Below are 12,093 nucleotides of genomic sequence, written 5' to 3'. Positions count from 1 at the left end.
CACTGTTGGATCTCGGCTCCTGGCAGGGGGTGTGGGCCAGACTGTGGGGGAATAAAGAGAATGGAAAGGCTCTCACCTCAGTCTTCCTGCACCCCCCTCCTAGTGCCTCAGCCTGGCCCCCAGATGAGGACAGGGGAAGGTGGGTGCCTGAGGAGCAGGCCCCATGGTGCCAAGCTGTAGTGGAGAGGCCCCAGCTGTGAGCCTACTTCCTGGGTGGGAGAGTTGGCTGTCCACATGGATGGAAGTGGGTGCTGAAGGGACACAACGCTTGCCTCCTGGGGATGAGGCCAGACTGGGGAGTGCTCTGTATTTTGGGATCTCAGGGGCTTCCCTGGTTGCTACTGGAATCCCAACATCTTGCTTCTTCCCTTTGTTTCTTGATAAATTGTTAATATTCCTGGGAGAGAGAACACATTAAGCTGCTATCATTACCAACGGATTTATCAACCTCTTTCCTCAGAGCAGGTTTTGACAGAAGGCAGAGAGAAAACAGAGGGAAGACAGTGGTTACCTCTAAGCAGAGGGGCTACAGGGAAGGAGCTATGGGCTCATAGAAAACATTCAATATTTAATAAATGGATACATGGATGAAAGGTAAACTTGGTCAGTTGCAGTATCTCATGTTGGCAGGAAAGGGTGGGTGGAGTGAACAGAATACTGTCAAGAGGGGCTTGTGGGCAAGGGTGGGATAGAGTTGTTTCAAGAAGCAAGTCTAGGATGGACAGACCAGTCCTCAGCACCAAGGGCTTCCCCATGACACGGGGAGAAGGGGTCCTGGTCTTCATCCTATACCAGGGAACCTGGGCGTATGTGGTGGACCATGGATCTATGACATGTTTTGAGGGACCTCACCCAGTTTTTCTACCGTGGTTTTCTCATTCCCTTCATTGTGCTAAGCTCTAAAAGGAGGGATTAGCCTGGTTGTGATGGTTGGGTGATGTGAGCTACTCCAAACCCTGATTGAGATAATCTAGTGACGTATAGCATAAGAAGTACCTCCCCAGACTGGGCCCTCAGGAAGTAGCATTAACCTGCATGCCTGTAACCCCAGGGACTCAGGAGGCTGAAGCATGAGGATCACAAGTTTAAGGCTAGCTTTTGCAATTTAGCAAGACCTTGTCTCAGAATAAAAAATAAAAGGGCTGAGGATGTAGCTCAGTAGGAAAACACCCCTGGGTTCAATCCCCAGTACCAAAAAAGCAAGCAAGCAAGAAAGAAAGACAACAACAACAACTAGCACTATCATCATCATCATTGTTATTAGTAGTAGTATCAGTGGCCACTGAGGCTTGGCCAGACAGTTCTCTCCATGCCTACCCACTTCTCTTTGTCTAACTCTCTCCTCTGAACCAAGATGGTTTCTGACATCCAGGAGGAGCTCTAAGACCCACCACCTCTTTGGTACCTCCTTCCTCAATAGCTCTCTGGGAGAGGCCTCATGACCTTGGCTGTTGGCCACTACACCATCTGTTTGGCCAGCCATGGCTACCATACTAGCTCCACCAACCCTCAGCAGCAGCCGTGATAGGGTGGGGAACCCTATCACCCTACTAGATAAGCTGGGGAGTGACAAATTTTGCCCGTCTTATAGGTAGGAAAACTAATGCACAGCTGCCAACTCGCAGGTTTTCCAACCAACCAGTAGAGCAGAGCCAAACTAAAACAAAGTTTTCTGACCACAGTCCAGTGCTTTTTCTATAACCCCATTCCAAAGAGCCTTGTTTGCTCAGATTCTCCCTGAACCTCTTGGAAGAGGGCCACACCAGCCTGGGCTTCTACCTGGTGTGTCATGTCAGGACTCCATGGAGGTTATGGGGAGGGAACAAACACTTTGATTTCAAACAGACCTGAGTTTGAATATTGACTCTGGCCATATTTGTGGAAAGTCACCTCACCTCTGGTACCTATAAAACAAGATGAGTGTGGGGGTTGAAAATGCTGTACTTTAAAGGACTGACTTTCATAAGAGCTCAAGAAATGGTAACTAAGTATAGCAGAAAATGGTTCTGTGAGCTCTGAGCTGGCCAGTGGCCTCTTTGTTGTTGAACGGGGGCCTGGGCAGCCACCCTTCCCTTCTGAATTTGCTGGGTAGTTCGCTATTCTTATGACTTGAGTTGGGTTTAGTAAATAGTTCTAGAATTCATGTTCTTCCTTTTTAGAGACAGAAGGAGTTCCTGGTGGGCAAGCATAAGGTTACAAGGCTCTGGAGTCAGTAGCATGTCTGAATTTTCTGCACAGGCTTATGGCTCTGCCAGGTGGAACTGTGTGATTTTGAGCAGTCTCTTTATCTCAGGAATGTGGATGCTTTGGTTTGTAGAATGCCTGACAGCTCTTGCTGTGTCAGAATCCGACCCTTGCTATCAGTCATGTACCTGAGAAGCTGTAGTTTTCTTCATAGTTAGTGGGAGGTCATGCCCCTATCTCATCTCTAAAGCCCATCACATGGATAGTGACGCTCCATGGATGATGTTCCTCCAAGCCTATAAACTAGACCAATCTGATCCTTTCTGAATACCTGGCCCCCACTCTGCCTCTAGAGAGCAGTGTTGTTAAGGTGCATTCTCAGAGAAATGTTAGATCCCCCTATCTCCACCAATCTTACAGCTCCACTCCAAATAAGCATACAATCTAGGAACATAATAATGTGCTTTTTTTCGGGTATGTGTGTTGGGGCAAATGTAGGGTTAACACAAAGCCTTCAGCTCCTCTTTGAACCTGACTGCTACCCTTCAATCTGTCTACTGTATACACTTGGCATGTTCCAAAGGAATTAAACCTTGGGCCATTCCCTGGAGCCTCCCCTTCCCTGTCCTAACCTTGGAGTCCTATGCATGCACTAACCTACCTGCTAAAAAGCACATTGGTCCCGATGTCATACAGAACCATGAGATGACAAGGCTGTCAGGAACCTCAGGGATCATCTATCCTATAATCACTTTGAACAGATAACAAACAAAGTCCAAAACTGGAAATGATTTGCCTAAGGTCATACAGCCAGTGAGTGCCGTAGCCAGTGAGTACCATAGCCAGGTCTTGAACCTGAATTTCTTGACTCCAAATGCTCTCTTTACTTCAGGAAGGTCTCTCCTGCCTGTCATCGCCTGGTCCCATGAAACTTTTAAGAAGCAGTCCAGCAACCTGAGAGAAGTGAGAAGCACTGGGCTCACTCCAGAGCACTTCACCTGAGGCACTGATGCCCAGCTGTTTGCTTCAGAAGTGGCTCCAAGGGGCTGGGTGGGAAGCAGGAGGCCATTAGGACCCAGAAGCATTTCGAGCATCCTGCTCTGCCGGCTGCCTCTCACGCTCACTGCAGTGGTTCAGGCTTCAGCAGCCTTGGAGAAGCATCAGCTGAGAGGAGCTATCACATGGGAGCCGGGAGCTGCTCAGCAAAGGTAGGAGTTGCCGACTAGGCCAGGAATGGGCCAGACCCAGGGCCTGGTGGTGAGTGCTGCAGCACCCTATGGAAGGGTAGCATTCAAAGGACTAGCTCATCTTACCCTATGGTGGGCAGTTTTGTTAGGGGATGGGCTCCCAGGTATCCCACAGGCAGTAATAGGGTGTCGGCATCTCTGGAGCCTAGAGATGGGGGTTTGATGATCCCCTGCTGGTGGGGGTAGCCACATTCTGCAACAGACAGCATTCTCCATCTGTCTTGTTCCATGTCATAGAGATGGGCTCCCCACATCTTAGGAATTGGTTCTTTGGCATCTAGGCTGATGGGCAACTGTGCCCTGGGTGTGGGCAACTCTGCTTGGGAGAGGTGTTGAAGCTTCCTAGAAATCTCCCCTGGCTCAGGAGGGGTATGAGCTTGCCTGAAGGAAGACTGGGCTCCGATCCTTGGGAAGGAAGCTCCGTATCTGAGAAACAGGTACATTGAATCTCAACAGCACTTCTGTGGCCTTGGGCTGGGCACCTGTGTGCATCCTGCGTCCTGAAACAAGGGTATTTGTTACTTGACTATGCCCCTGCTACAGGCCAGACCTCAGTCCCTATGGTGGCCAAATCTTCCAGGAACTAAGAGGTCCTGGAGGTGAGGTGGGTGGTGTTGGAAGGAAGCAGTGGGAGGATGAAAGCATCTGTTGGGGTAGAAGGCATGATGACATGAACTGGGAGTGGAGCAAGGCTCCCTGGACTACCCCTATAAAAGCATTACACCAAGGCCCAGCCCTCTATAAGGCAGATGGTCAGAGGGAGTGTCCAGTTGCCAGGTATATTGGTCTGTCTGTTAGAAGTTAAATAGGATTCCTGGAGTTTGGGAGTCATTGTGGAAATACTGGCAAGACTGAAGGGACTCTGAGAAATGTCCAATGCTTGTTACCTAGGGCTCCATCATGGCTGTATGCATCCCTCCACATCCACATGGAAACCATGTCTGCCTCTCTCATTCTGGGACCCTGGCTGAGCCTTGCTAGATTAGACTCTTGCATGCAATCCACCCATGGTGGATCTTTCTTCTATTAGTTACCATGGACTCGGAGTCATGTCTTCTGGGTGCCTCATAGGTAGAAGAGATGGGTAAATTGTGGCATAAGAGGCAAGGATGCTTCCTCTAGTATTTCTGGTGTTTTTCCTGGTAGACCATCTTAAGAGAAGATGACATCTCCACTTTTCTGCCCTCTCTTCATGTTCTCTGCAGACCCTGAGTCTATGTGGCCTTCTCAACTGTGAAATGAGCTTTCTGCTATCTCTGGAGAGAGGCATGTCTCTAGGCAGATGTCCAAAGTTAGGGCAGTCTTGAATCCAAGAGCCTGGGTTATCCTTTCCAAAAAAGAGTCCCCTGGCTGGCACACAGATGACTGACAGAATATTCTTGGAGTTTGTACTAGGAGGTAGGGATTCACTTTGAGTCAATTTGAGTCTGATTCAGTTCACAAAATTGCATTGAGCACCTATTGCACAGCATGTTAGAAACTGGATTAGTGTGAGAGTCATGGTAACACCAAAACCCATAATTATTTTAAGATGATAACTGGAGAAGAGTGGGCCCTGGAGGCCACATTGTCTTATTCATAGAAGTCATGAAGATGGTAAGTTTAAAACTTAGCAACCACCAGGCCCTCTGTATCAGGGAACTCACAGAGTAATCAAATGTTATCATGTGCAGGATTTTGGAGGTCATCTAGTCCCAGCCTCCCATTTCACATATGAGGAAACTGTAGCCCAGGAAATTTTTAACTTGTCTACAGAAAGACCATCTGATTGGGCGTGCTGCAGTTTGCCTCTAGGTTGCATAAGTCATCATACTATATTGAGGGAATCTGCACTGCAAGAATGATATGTGTAAATGAAAAAAATTTAATTACATTGGGCAACCCATTTCAATTATATGAAAACTCAACATGGATAATGACACACATAAAAAAGATGTGATATTGACATTTGATAAGGAGAAATGAGAGATACTGGTTTCTTCCAGTCTCCTTGTCTGCTTTATGCTCACCACTTCATGATCATGCTGCTATCTGGGCATCTTCACCTCATGCCTACTCCAGCACCTACTCCTAGTCCTTGTTCTGTGACCGTGGTGACAGTCCAGAACCAAGAAACCCTTGGGCCAGGGATCCTCAGAGGGTCAGTCCAATGACAAGATATGGGAAGCTGGGAAAGTGAGAAGCAGCTCTTCTCCACCCACAGTGGCACAGTGGCCTTGAGAAGCTAGAGTAGGTAGAGAAGGGCAGCTTTCAAGTGAACCAGTTTCCTTCCAGCTGGGACATTCTATTTTCACTGTTTCTTTTCAACATTCCCAAAGTGATAGCTCTTTGTCTTGGGAGTGGTGATGTCAGAAGAGACAAAAGCACAGTTCTCCTTTTCAGGTGACAGCCCTATAGCAGTGAGAGACATTTTTTAGAGATAGTTCATATTCAACAATCGCTAGAATCCTACTGTATTTCAGTTGCTATAAAGGGCATCTTCATGCACATCAGGGCACCAGACTGACCAGGTAGGTACCAAGACCTGGCCATTTACTAGCTGTGTGACCTTGGGTAAATGCCTTAACATCTCTAGCCTCAGGTTTATTCCTGGAAAAATGGAGATAAGAATACTATTTGTTTTATAAGGTTGTATGAGGACTAAAGTGAGTTAATATTCATCGAGAGCTTAGAACAGGGTTGGACATGTGGGAAGCCTGTGATTAGAACTGTGGTTAATGAATCTCGCTGGGCCTGTAAACACAGTTGTGAAGTAGGTACTATTCCCTTCATTTTACAGATACCTTTATGAGGAAACGAGTCCAGAAGAGTTGCAGAGTTAGTAATGCCCAGACCTGGAACCGGAAGCCTAACCTTATGCTCCTTCTACTCCCTATTTGGAGATCAGAAATCGGGAAATTCACATAAGCAGCCCTAAAACTGCGCACTGTTCCAGAACTTACCAGGACCTGGGAAAGGCAGACAGAGGATTCAGAATCTCTGGATAACAGCTCTTGAAAGGGGAGAAGGGTATGGAGAATGGAGGAAGGAAAGTGGAAAAGAAAGAGCCAGAGGCCACTCAGGAGGGGGAGTGCTATTGAGTGGTCAAGGCTTCATCTCTCTCATGTCTCCTGCGTCTTCCCAGTTGTCAAGGCCAACCTGGGAGCCACCTCCTGCCGGAACAGGGATAGGAATTCCTAAGACTGCAGCTGCCTGGCCTGGTGCTCTGGACACAGAGCAATCCAACTTTGAAGGCTGGTGATAAGAGGCTCCAGCAGGAGCTCCACTTACTCACAATATTGGAAAGCCTGAGTCTGGGCTCACCATCCCAGGGTCGTGAACTAGAATGGGGGATGGGCCTGTGACAGGAGGTGCCCTGGGTGTCCTCTTTCGGCCCCATGGAGTCCTCGCCCATCCCTCAGTCATCTGGGAACTCTTCCACTTTGGGGAGGATCCCTCAAACTCCAGGTCCCTCTACTGCCAGTGGGGTCCCAGAGGTGGGACTGAGGGATGTAGCTTCAGAATCTGTGGCCCTCTTCTTCATGCTCCTGCTGGACTTGACTGCTGTGGCTGGCAATGCTGCCGTGATGGCCGTTATCGCCAAGACACCCGCCCTCCGAAAATTTGTATTTGTCTTCCACCTCTGCCTGGTGGACCTGCTAGCTGCCCTGACCCTCATGCCCCTGGCCATGCTCTCCAGCTCCGCCCTCTTTGACCATGCCCTCTTTGGGGAGGTGGCCTGCCGCCTCTATTTGTTCCTGAGTGTATGCTTTGTCAGCCTGGCCATCCTCTCTGTGTCCGCCATCAATGTGGAGCGCTACTATTATGTGGTCCACCCCATGCGCTATGAGGTGCGCATGACACTGGGGCTTGTGGCCTCAGTGTTGGTGGGTGTATGGGTGAAGGCCCTGGCCATGGCTTCTGTGCCAGTGTTGGGAAGGGTCTCCTGGGAAGAAGGAGGTCCCAATGTACCCCCAGGCTGTTCACTCCAATGGAGCCACAGTGCCTACTGCCAGCTTTTTGTGGTGGTCTTTGCTGTCCTTTACTTCTTGTTACCCCTGCTCCTCATCCTTGTGGTCTACTGCAGCATGTTCCGAGTGGCTCGTGTGGCTGCAATGCAGCATGGGCCACTGCCCACGTGGATGGAGACACCCCGGCAACGCTCCGAGTCTCTCAGCAGCCGCTCCACTATGGTCACCAGCTCGGGGGCACCCCAGACCACTCCACACCGGACGTTTGGGGGAGGGAAAGCAGCAGTGGTCCTCCTGGCTGTGGGGGGTCAGTTCCTGCTCTGTTGGTTGCCCTACTTCTCTTTCCACCTCTACGTTGCCCTGAGTGCTCAGCCTATTTCAACCGGGCAGGTGGAGAGTGTGGTGACCTGGATTGGCTACTTTTGCTTCACTTCCAACCCTTTCTTCTATGGGTGTCTCAACCGGCAGATCCGGGGGGAGCTCAGCAAGCAGTTTGTCTGCTTCTTCAAGCCAGCTCCAGAGGAGGAGCTAAGGCTGCCTAGCCGGGAGGGCTCCATTGAGGAGAACTTCCTGCAGTTCCTTCAAGGGACAGGCTGTCCCTCTGAGAACTGGGTTTCCCGGCCCCCACCCAGCCCTAAGCAGGATCCACCTGCTGTTGACTTCCGAATCCCAGGCCAGATAGCTGAAGAGACCTCTGAGTTTCTGGAGCAGCAACTCACTAGTGACATCATCATGTCGGACAACTACCTCCACCCTGCCCCCTCACCCCGGCTGGAGTCATGATGGGACGCTGGACACTTGGAGGGAGATGGGGCTGGAGGCCAGTTATGATTGCAGAGACTGCCTTGTGGGACCACCTTTTTCCCAGCTGGGCTGCGACTGGGGTTTCCCCACAGTTTTTGCTTAGTGTTTCCTGGGTCGAAACCAGAGCCAACAGGAGGGATATGTGGCAAAAGTCATGGACTTGGCTGTGATCTTTGACTACTGGGGGAGGGAACCTGGGTATGGTGAGACAATGACGAGAGAAAAAGGTCACAAAGGTGAGGTGAAGCTTCTCAACCAGTGAACTTTCCATGCCTCAGGAAACAGGGAAACTCTATAGGTTTAAGAGCTGGAGGATCAGGGTAGCAGGGAAGGTTGGGAGTTATTCTGGGGACCACTGAGGATATTTTGCCTTTCAATGTAATTGTCCAAGGCAGTAATTTCACCCAAGCAAAGGTAAGAAAATAACCTGTGTCTCATTCTCTACTAGGTTTAAAAAGACTGAAACTTCAATTAAGGGTCATGAGTTAATAGATGATTTTGTAGTTTTATACTTGAAGTTTCCTTAACACAAGAGGAAAAACAAGGTACTTTCCCCACAGGGTTTATCCAGGAACAAGGGGAAACAGCAATTAGGGTACATGGAATAGAAGACAGGAAAGGTTACTGCAGCTCTTTCTCCCATTCTTCAGGAAAAGCCCTTCTGATTTTTCTGCCTTTCTCTTGCATGCAGAAGATCCAGCATGGGGACTGATCTCAGCAGAGATAATAAGACAGGCTTTTTCTCCCTATCTTTTCAGATGAATAACTAGAATGATTAAAGTTTGGATAGTTGAGGGTGGGGGTTAGCATTTGAATTAGTAAAGTGGCTGGATACAGACAGATCAAGTAAATTACCCTGATCAATAATACTGCAAATCTTCTCTTTCCAGGACTGGCCTCCCTGATCTCTCTCCTCATGGCAGTGACCCACCTCCAGCCCCCTGGACAATCGGGTACAAGAGACTAAGGTTGGGCATGGGAAGGGTGGGGTTTCCATGGTCCATTAAACGCTTTCCTACTCTCATTCATCGCTCTCAAAATTAGCTTCAGTAACAAAGACTTAAATCTCTTTCTTATTTGCAGCCCTGGGTTGGAGAGAGGGCACATGAGTTGGGCTGAGTTATTTACTGATTGAGACTGTAGGAACTGTGTTGATTGGCTTTGGTGATAGTATTTGCAACAGAAAGGGAATAATTGCAAACTGGACAGGAATCTGGGACCACCTGTCTATCTCACTTCCCTCAGTTGAATCAGGTAACACTAAAGGGTCATGGCAGGGCCCAAGGGTGGTGTGGTCTATATTTGAACAAATTCTTGTCTTCTGAGCATCACAGGCAGAAAATGGCTTGGTGGGAGTGGGGCTGTCTCCCCTTTGAACAGCCAATAAATAATTTTATGATAAAAATTATACTGATACCAACATTGACTCCTTCAGTTCAATTCAGTACATAATAGTTTTAACATCCATTATGTCCTGGGACCCACACAGAGAATGTGTGCGCCCCTGCCTTCAAGGAGCTAATAATCAGATACTTTGTATCTTTATAGAGCATTTGAATCTAATAAAGCATTATAAAATGTTTCTAAAATATGCTTGAGAAATATGTTAGAGACTATATCCACAGTTCTAATTTCTGAGAGTTCATTGCAGTAATACATAGAGGTTTCCTGCAGATTGTGGAAAGTGTGGGAGTTGTAAATGAAATGAAACTGGGCAAACATAGATTTTCCCCTTTTGAACTAGAAAAATTTGCAGGTTTCTGTCTTCCTACCACTAGACTATCATTCTAGTACAGTGCCTATTACACTGAAGAAATCCCTTAGGAAAAAAATGTATATATAGCAAAGGAGTGTCCTTTGTGATTCAAAATCTGTTTACCTCTATTTCCTTTTAAGATAAAGTCATAGGAGGAATCTCCTTTCTAGATAGGGTAAAAACTTTTCAATCACTAATCATCTAGTAGATCTGAGGTATTGCCAGCAGATGGCAGTGTGATTCTGGTGGAAATAGGAAAGGCATATGAGGGGGGAGGGAGAAAAGGGAAGGCATTAAATATTGCTTGGCAGCCATTTTGTTAATTTATTTTGGCTTTTCTTTTGACATTGTCCTCCAACCCTTCCTTCACATACATCAAAGAAGAAAAGTTTTAAGTGCAAGGATCTCTCTAATTTAGGCTGGAATTACCTGACACTGTGAACTCACTGACATTTACTACAGAGTTTGACATAAATAGATTCATTTGCAATTTGTTTTTCCCTGTAGGAATGGATCATGAAGGAAATTAAAGAGTTTCTCTTTTATTATGATGAGAACTTTCCAACATTTTCTGCTATGACCAACTTCCAGGAGTTTTCTAGTCACCAGGATGGCTTGGTAAAATTCAGTGTGTAATCCTTAGCTCTGAAAGCTGTTCCTGGGTAAAATCTGACCTCCCTAATACACTGAAGAATCAGCAGGCTGAGGAAACCATTCTGTCAATTACTTTTTCTTACATTCTGGTGATATCCAGGTGACTTTCAATACTAAATGAAAACCTTAGGCCTTTTGTTGTATGATGTCCCCAGAGCAATATCTTCTAGGGGGCAATGTAGAAAAGGGGTTAATTTGTAGTCAGATCTACTTACTCACTGTTTGAACTTGGGAAAGCTGCTTAATTTCTCTGAGCCTATTTCCTCATCTGTAAAAATGGGGATCATTATAACCTACCTCACAGGGTTGTTGTGAGGATTAAGAGATGAGACATGGAAGCGCCTAGCCATAATTGGTAAATAGGTACTCAATAAATATTGGTTTTTCTTCCCTTTCCTCTGGCCCTTTTTCCCCAGAAGTGTTGATAATGGAAAATTATCACAAAAAGCTCATTTCATTCTAACATCAGTTAGAAGCGACTGGGGACTTTAAAAACTTTTAAGAATTAGCATAAGAGTTATGATGCATGAGGCTGTTTGAGGTGGTTCTAATTTTCTAATTAATGAATCATCATTATATAGACCTTTCTGTTGGGACCTTGTATTCTTTTAGATTCTTTATTCCCAACTAATTTTTAATCACAGGAAAAGATTTTAGGGGCTGCAAAGAAGTCCCTCTCCCTAGAATGTACCATGACAGTACCTGTGGGGCTGTCTGTCGGTAAAGCTAATTCAGAACCGGCGCCACAGTACTTTCTAAGGTTATCAGTGAAAAGGTATCAGTATGGGGCTTTCACGGATTTATTTTCAGGTGACAATAAAGCCGAGAGGCAATTTTTACCAGAACTTCCCTTTTGTGTGGTATCACAACAGAAAATTTTAGGAGATTAAGAGGATGCACTGGTTTGTTTCCGGGTGGGGCTGACTGGACAAACTACACACTTTTCAACTGGCCTTTTGTAAAGCCCACAGCAACTTAGTCGTAGTACCATAAGGACTAGAATATATTTTAAGAGCAGGAAGCAGTGGGCCAGAAGAGAAGGCTTGTCTTAAGTAGGATTGGTGTTACAGATCTCAGATATCAGGAATGGCAGGAGCTTATGCGGGGCAATTTGTTCTTACTCGATAGATAAGACTGAAGCAACTTAGGCAGAAAAATGTCCAACACCTGGGCAAGTGCTCTGGGCCGCCAGAACAGAACCTGAGACCAAAGGGGTTTTATGCCCAGCGAGAATTTACCAGTAGAAATGGACATGTTGGCTGTGGGTTCTTATTTGAGAATCCCAACCCCCAGCCTCCAAACCCGCTGTGAGACCTCAGAAGAGCAAATGAAAAGGAGAACCCGGTTTTTATACATTTACCCAACAGGTAAGGGGGGGATTAAGGTTAGGAGATGCGCACCGAGCTTCACAGAACCTGACAGCTCCTCGGAACCCTCGCCCTCCCGGGGACTTCCGCTTTCGGTCTCATCTCCTCTCTTAGAGCGGGAGTGGTTCAAG

The 12,093-nt window shown here is 47.1% G+C and overlaps 1 protein-coding gene across 2 annotated transcripts; it reads left to right on the top strand.

The window, feature by feature from the left end:
* Positions 1–3,107: 3,107 nt before the first annotated feature.
* Gpr61 (G protein-coupled receptor 61) lies at positions 3,108–12,005 on the top strand. 2 transcript variants are annotated; one of them, XM_046467271.2, is made up of 3 exons: positions 3,108–3,392; positions 6,211–8,421; positions 9,076–12,005. In XM_046467271.2, exon 2 carries the CDS (start codon positions 6,809–6,811, stop codon positions 8,162–8,164), a length of 1,356 nt encoding a protein of 451 aa, XP_046323227.1. In that variant the 5' UTR covers positions 3,108–3,392; positions 6,211–6,808; the 3' UTR covers positions 8,165–8,421; positions 9,076–12,005. The 2 variants fall into 2 exon arrangements, with proteins under 2 accessions (XP_046323227.1, XP_058442299.1); XM_058586316.1 differs by having other exon boundaries at positions 6,211–8,599.
* The last annotated feature ends 88 nt before the right edge of the window (positions 12,006–12,093 follow it).

The sequence above is a fragment of the Marmota monax genome, unplaced genomic scaffold (assembly GCF_021218885.2).
Source record: "Marmota monax isolate L192 unplaced genomic scaffold, Marmota_monax_Labrador192_F-V1.1 WCK01_AAM20220418_F8-fsc00181, whole genome shotgun sequence".
Classification (NCBI taxonomy): domain Eukaryota; kingdom Metazoa; phylum Chordata; class Mammalia; order Rodentia; family Sciuridae; genus Marmota; species Marmota monax.
Note: the sequence above shows the minus strand (reverse complement) of the source record. Positions and strands in the feature narration are given on the sequence as shown.

Bases quoted from the DNA above. Each gene is read 5' to 3' on its own strand.
- Gpr61 (XM_046467271.2), top strand. From the start codon at position 6,809: ATGGAGTCCTCGCCCATCCCTCAGTCATCTGGGAACTCTTCCACTTTG.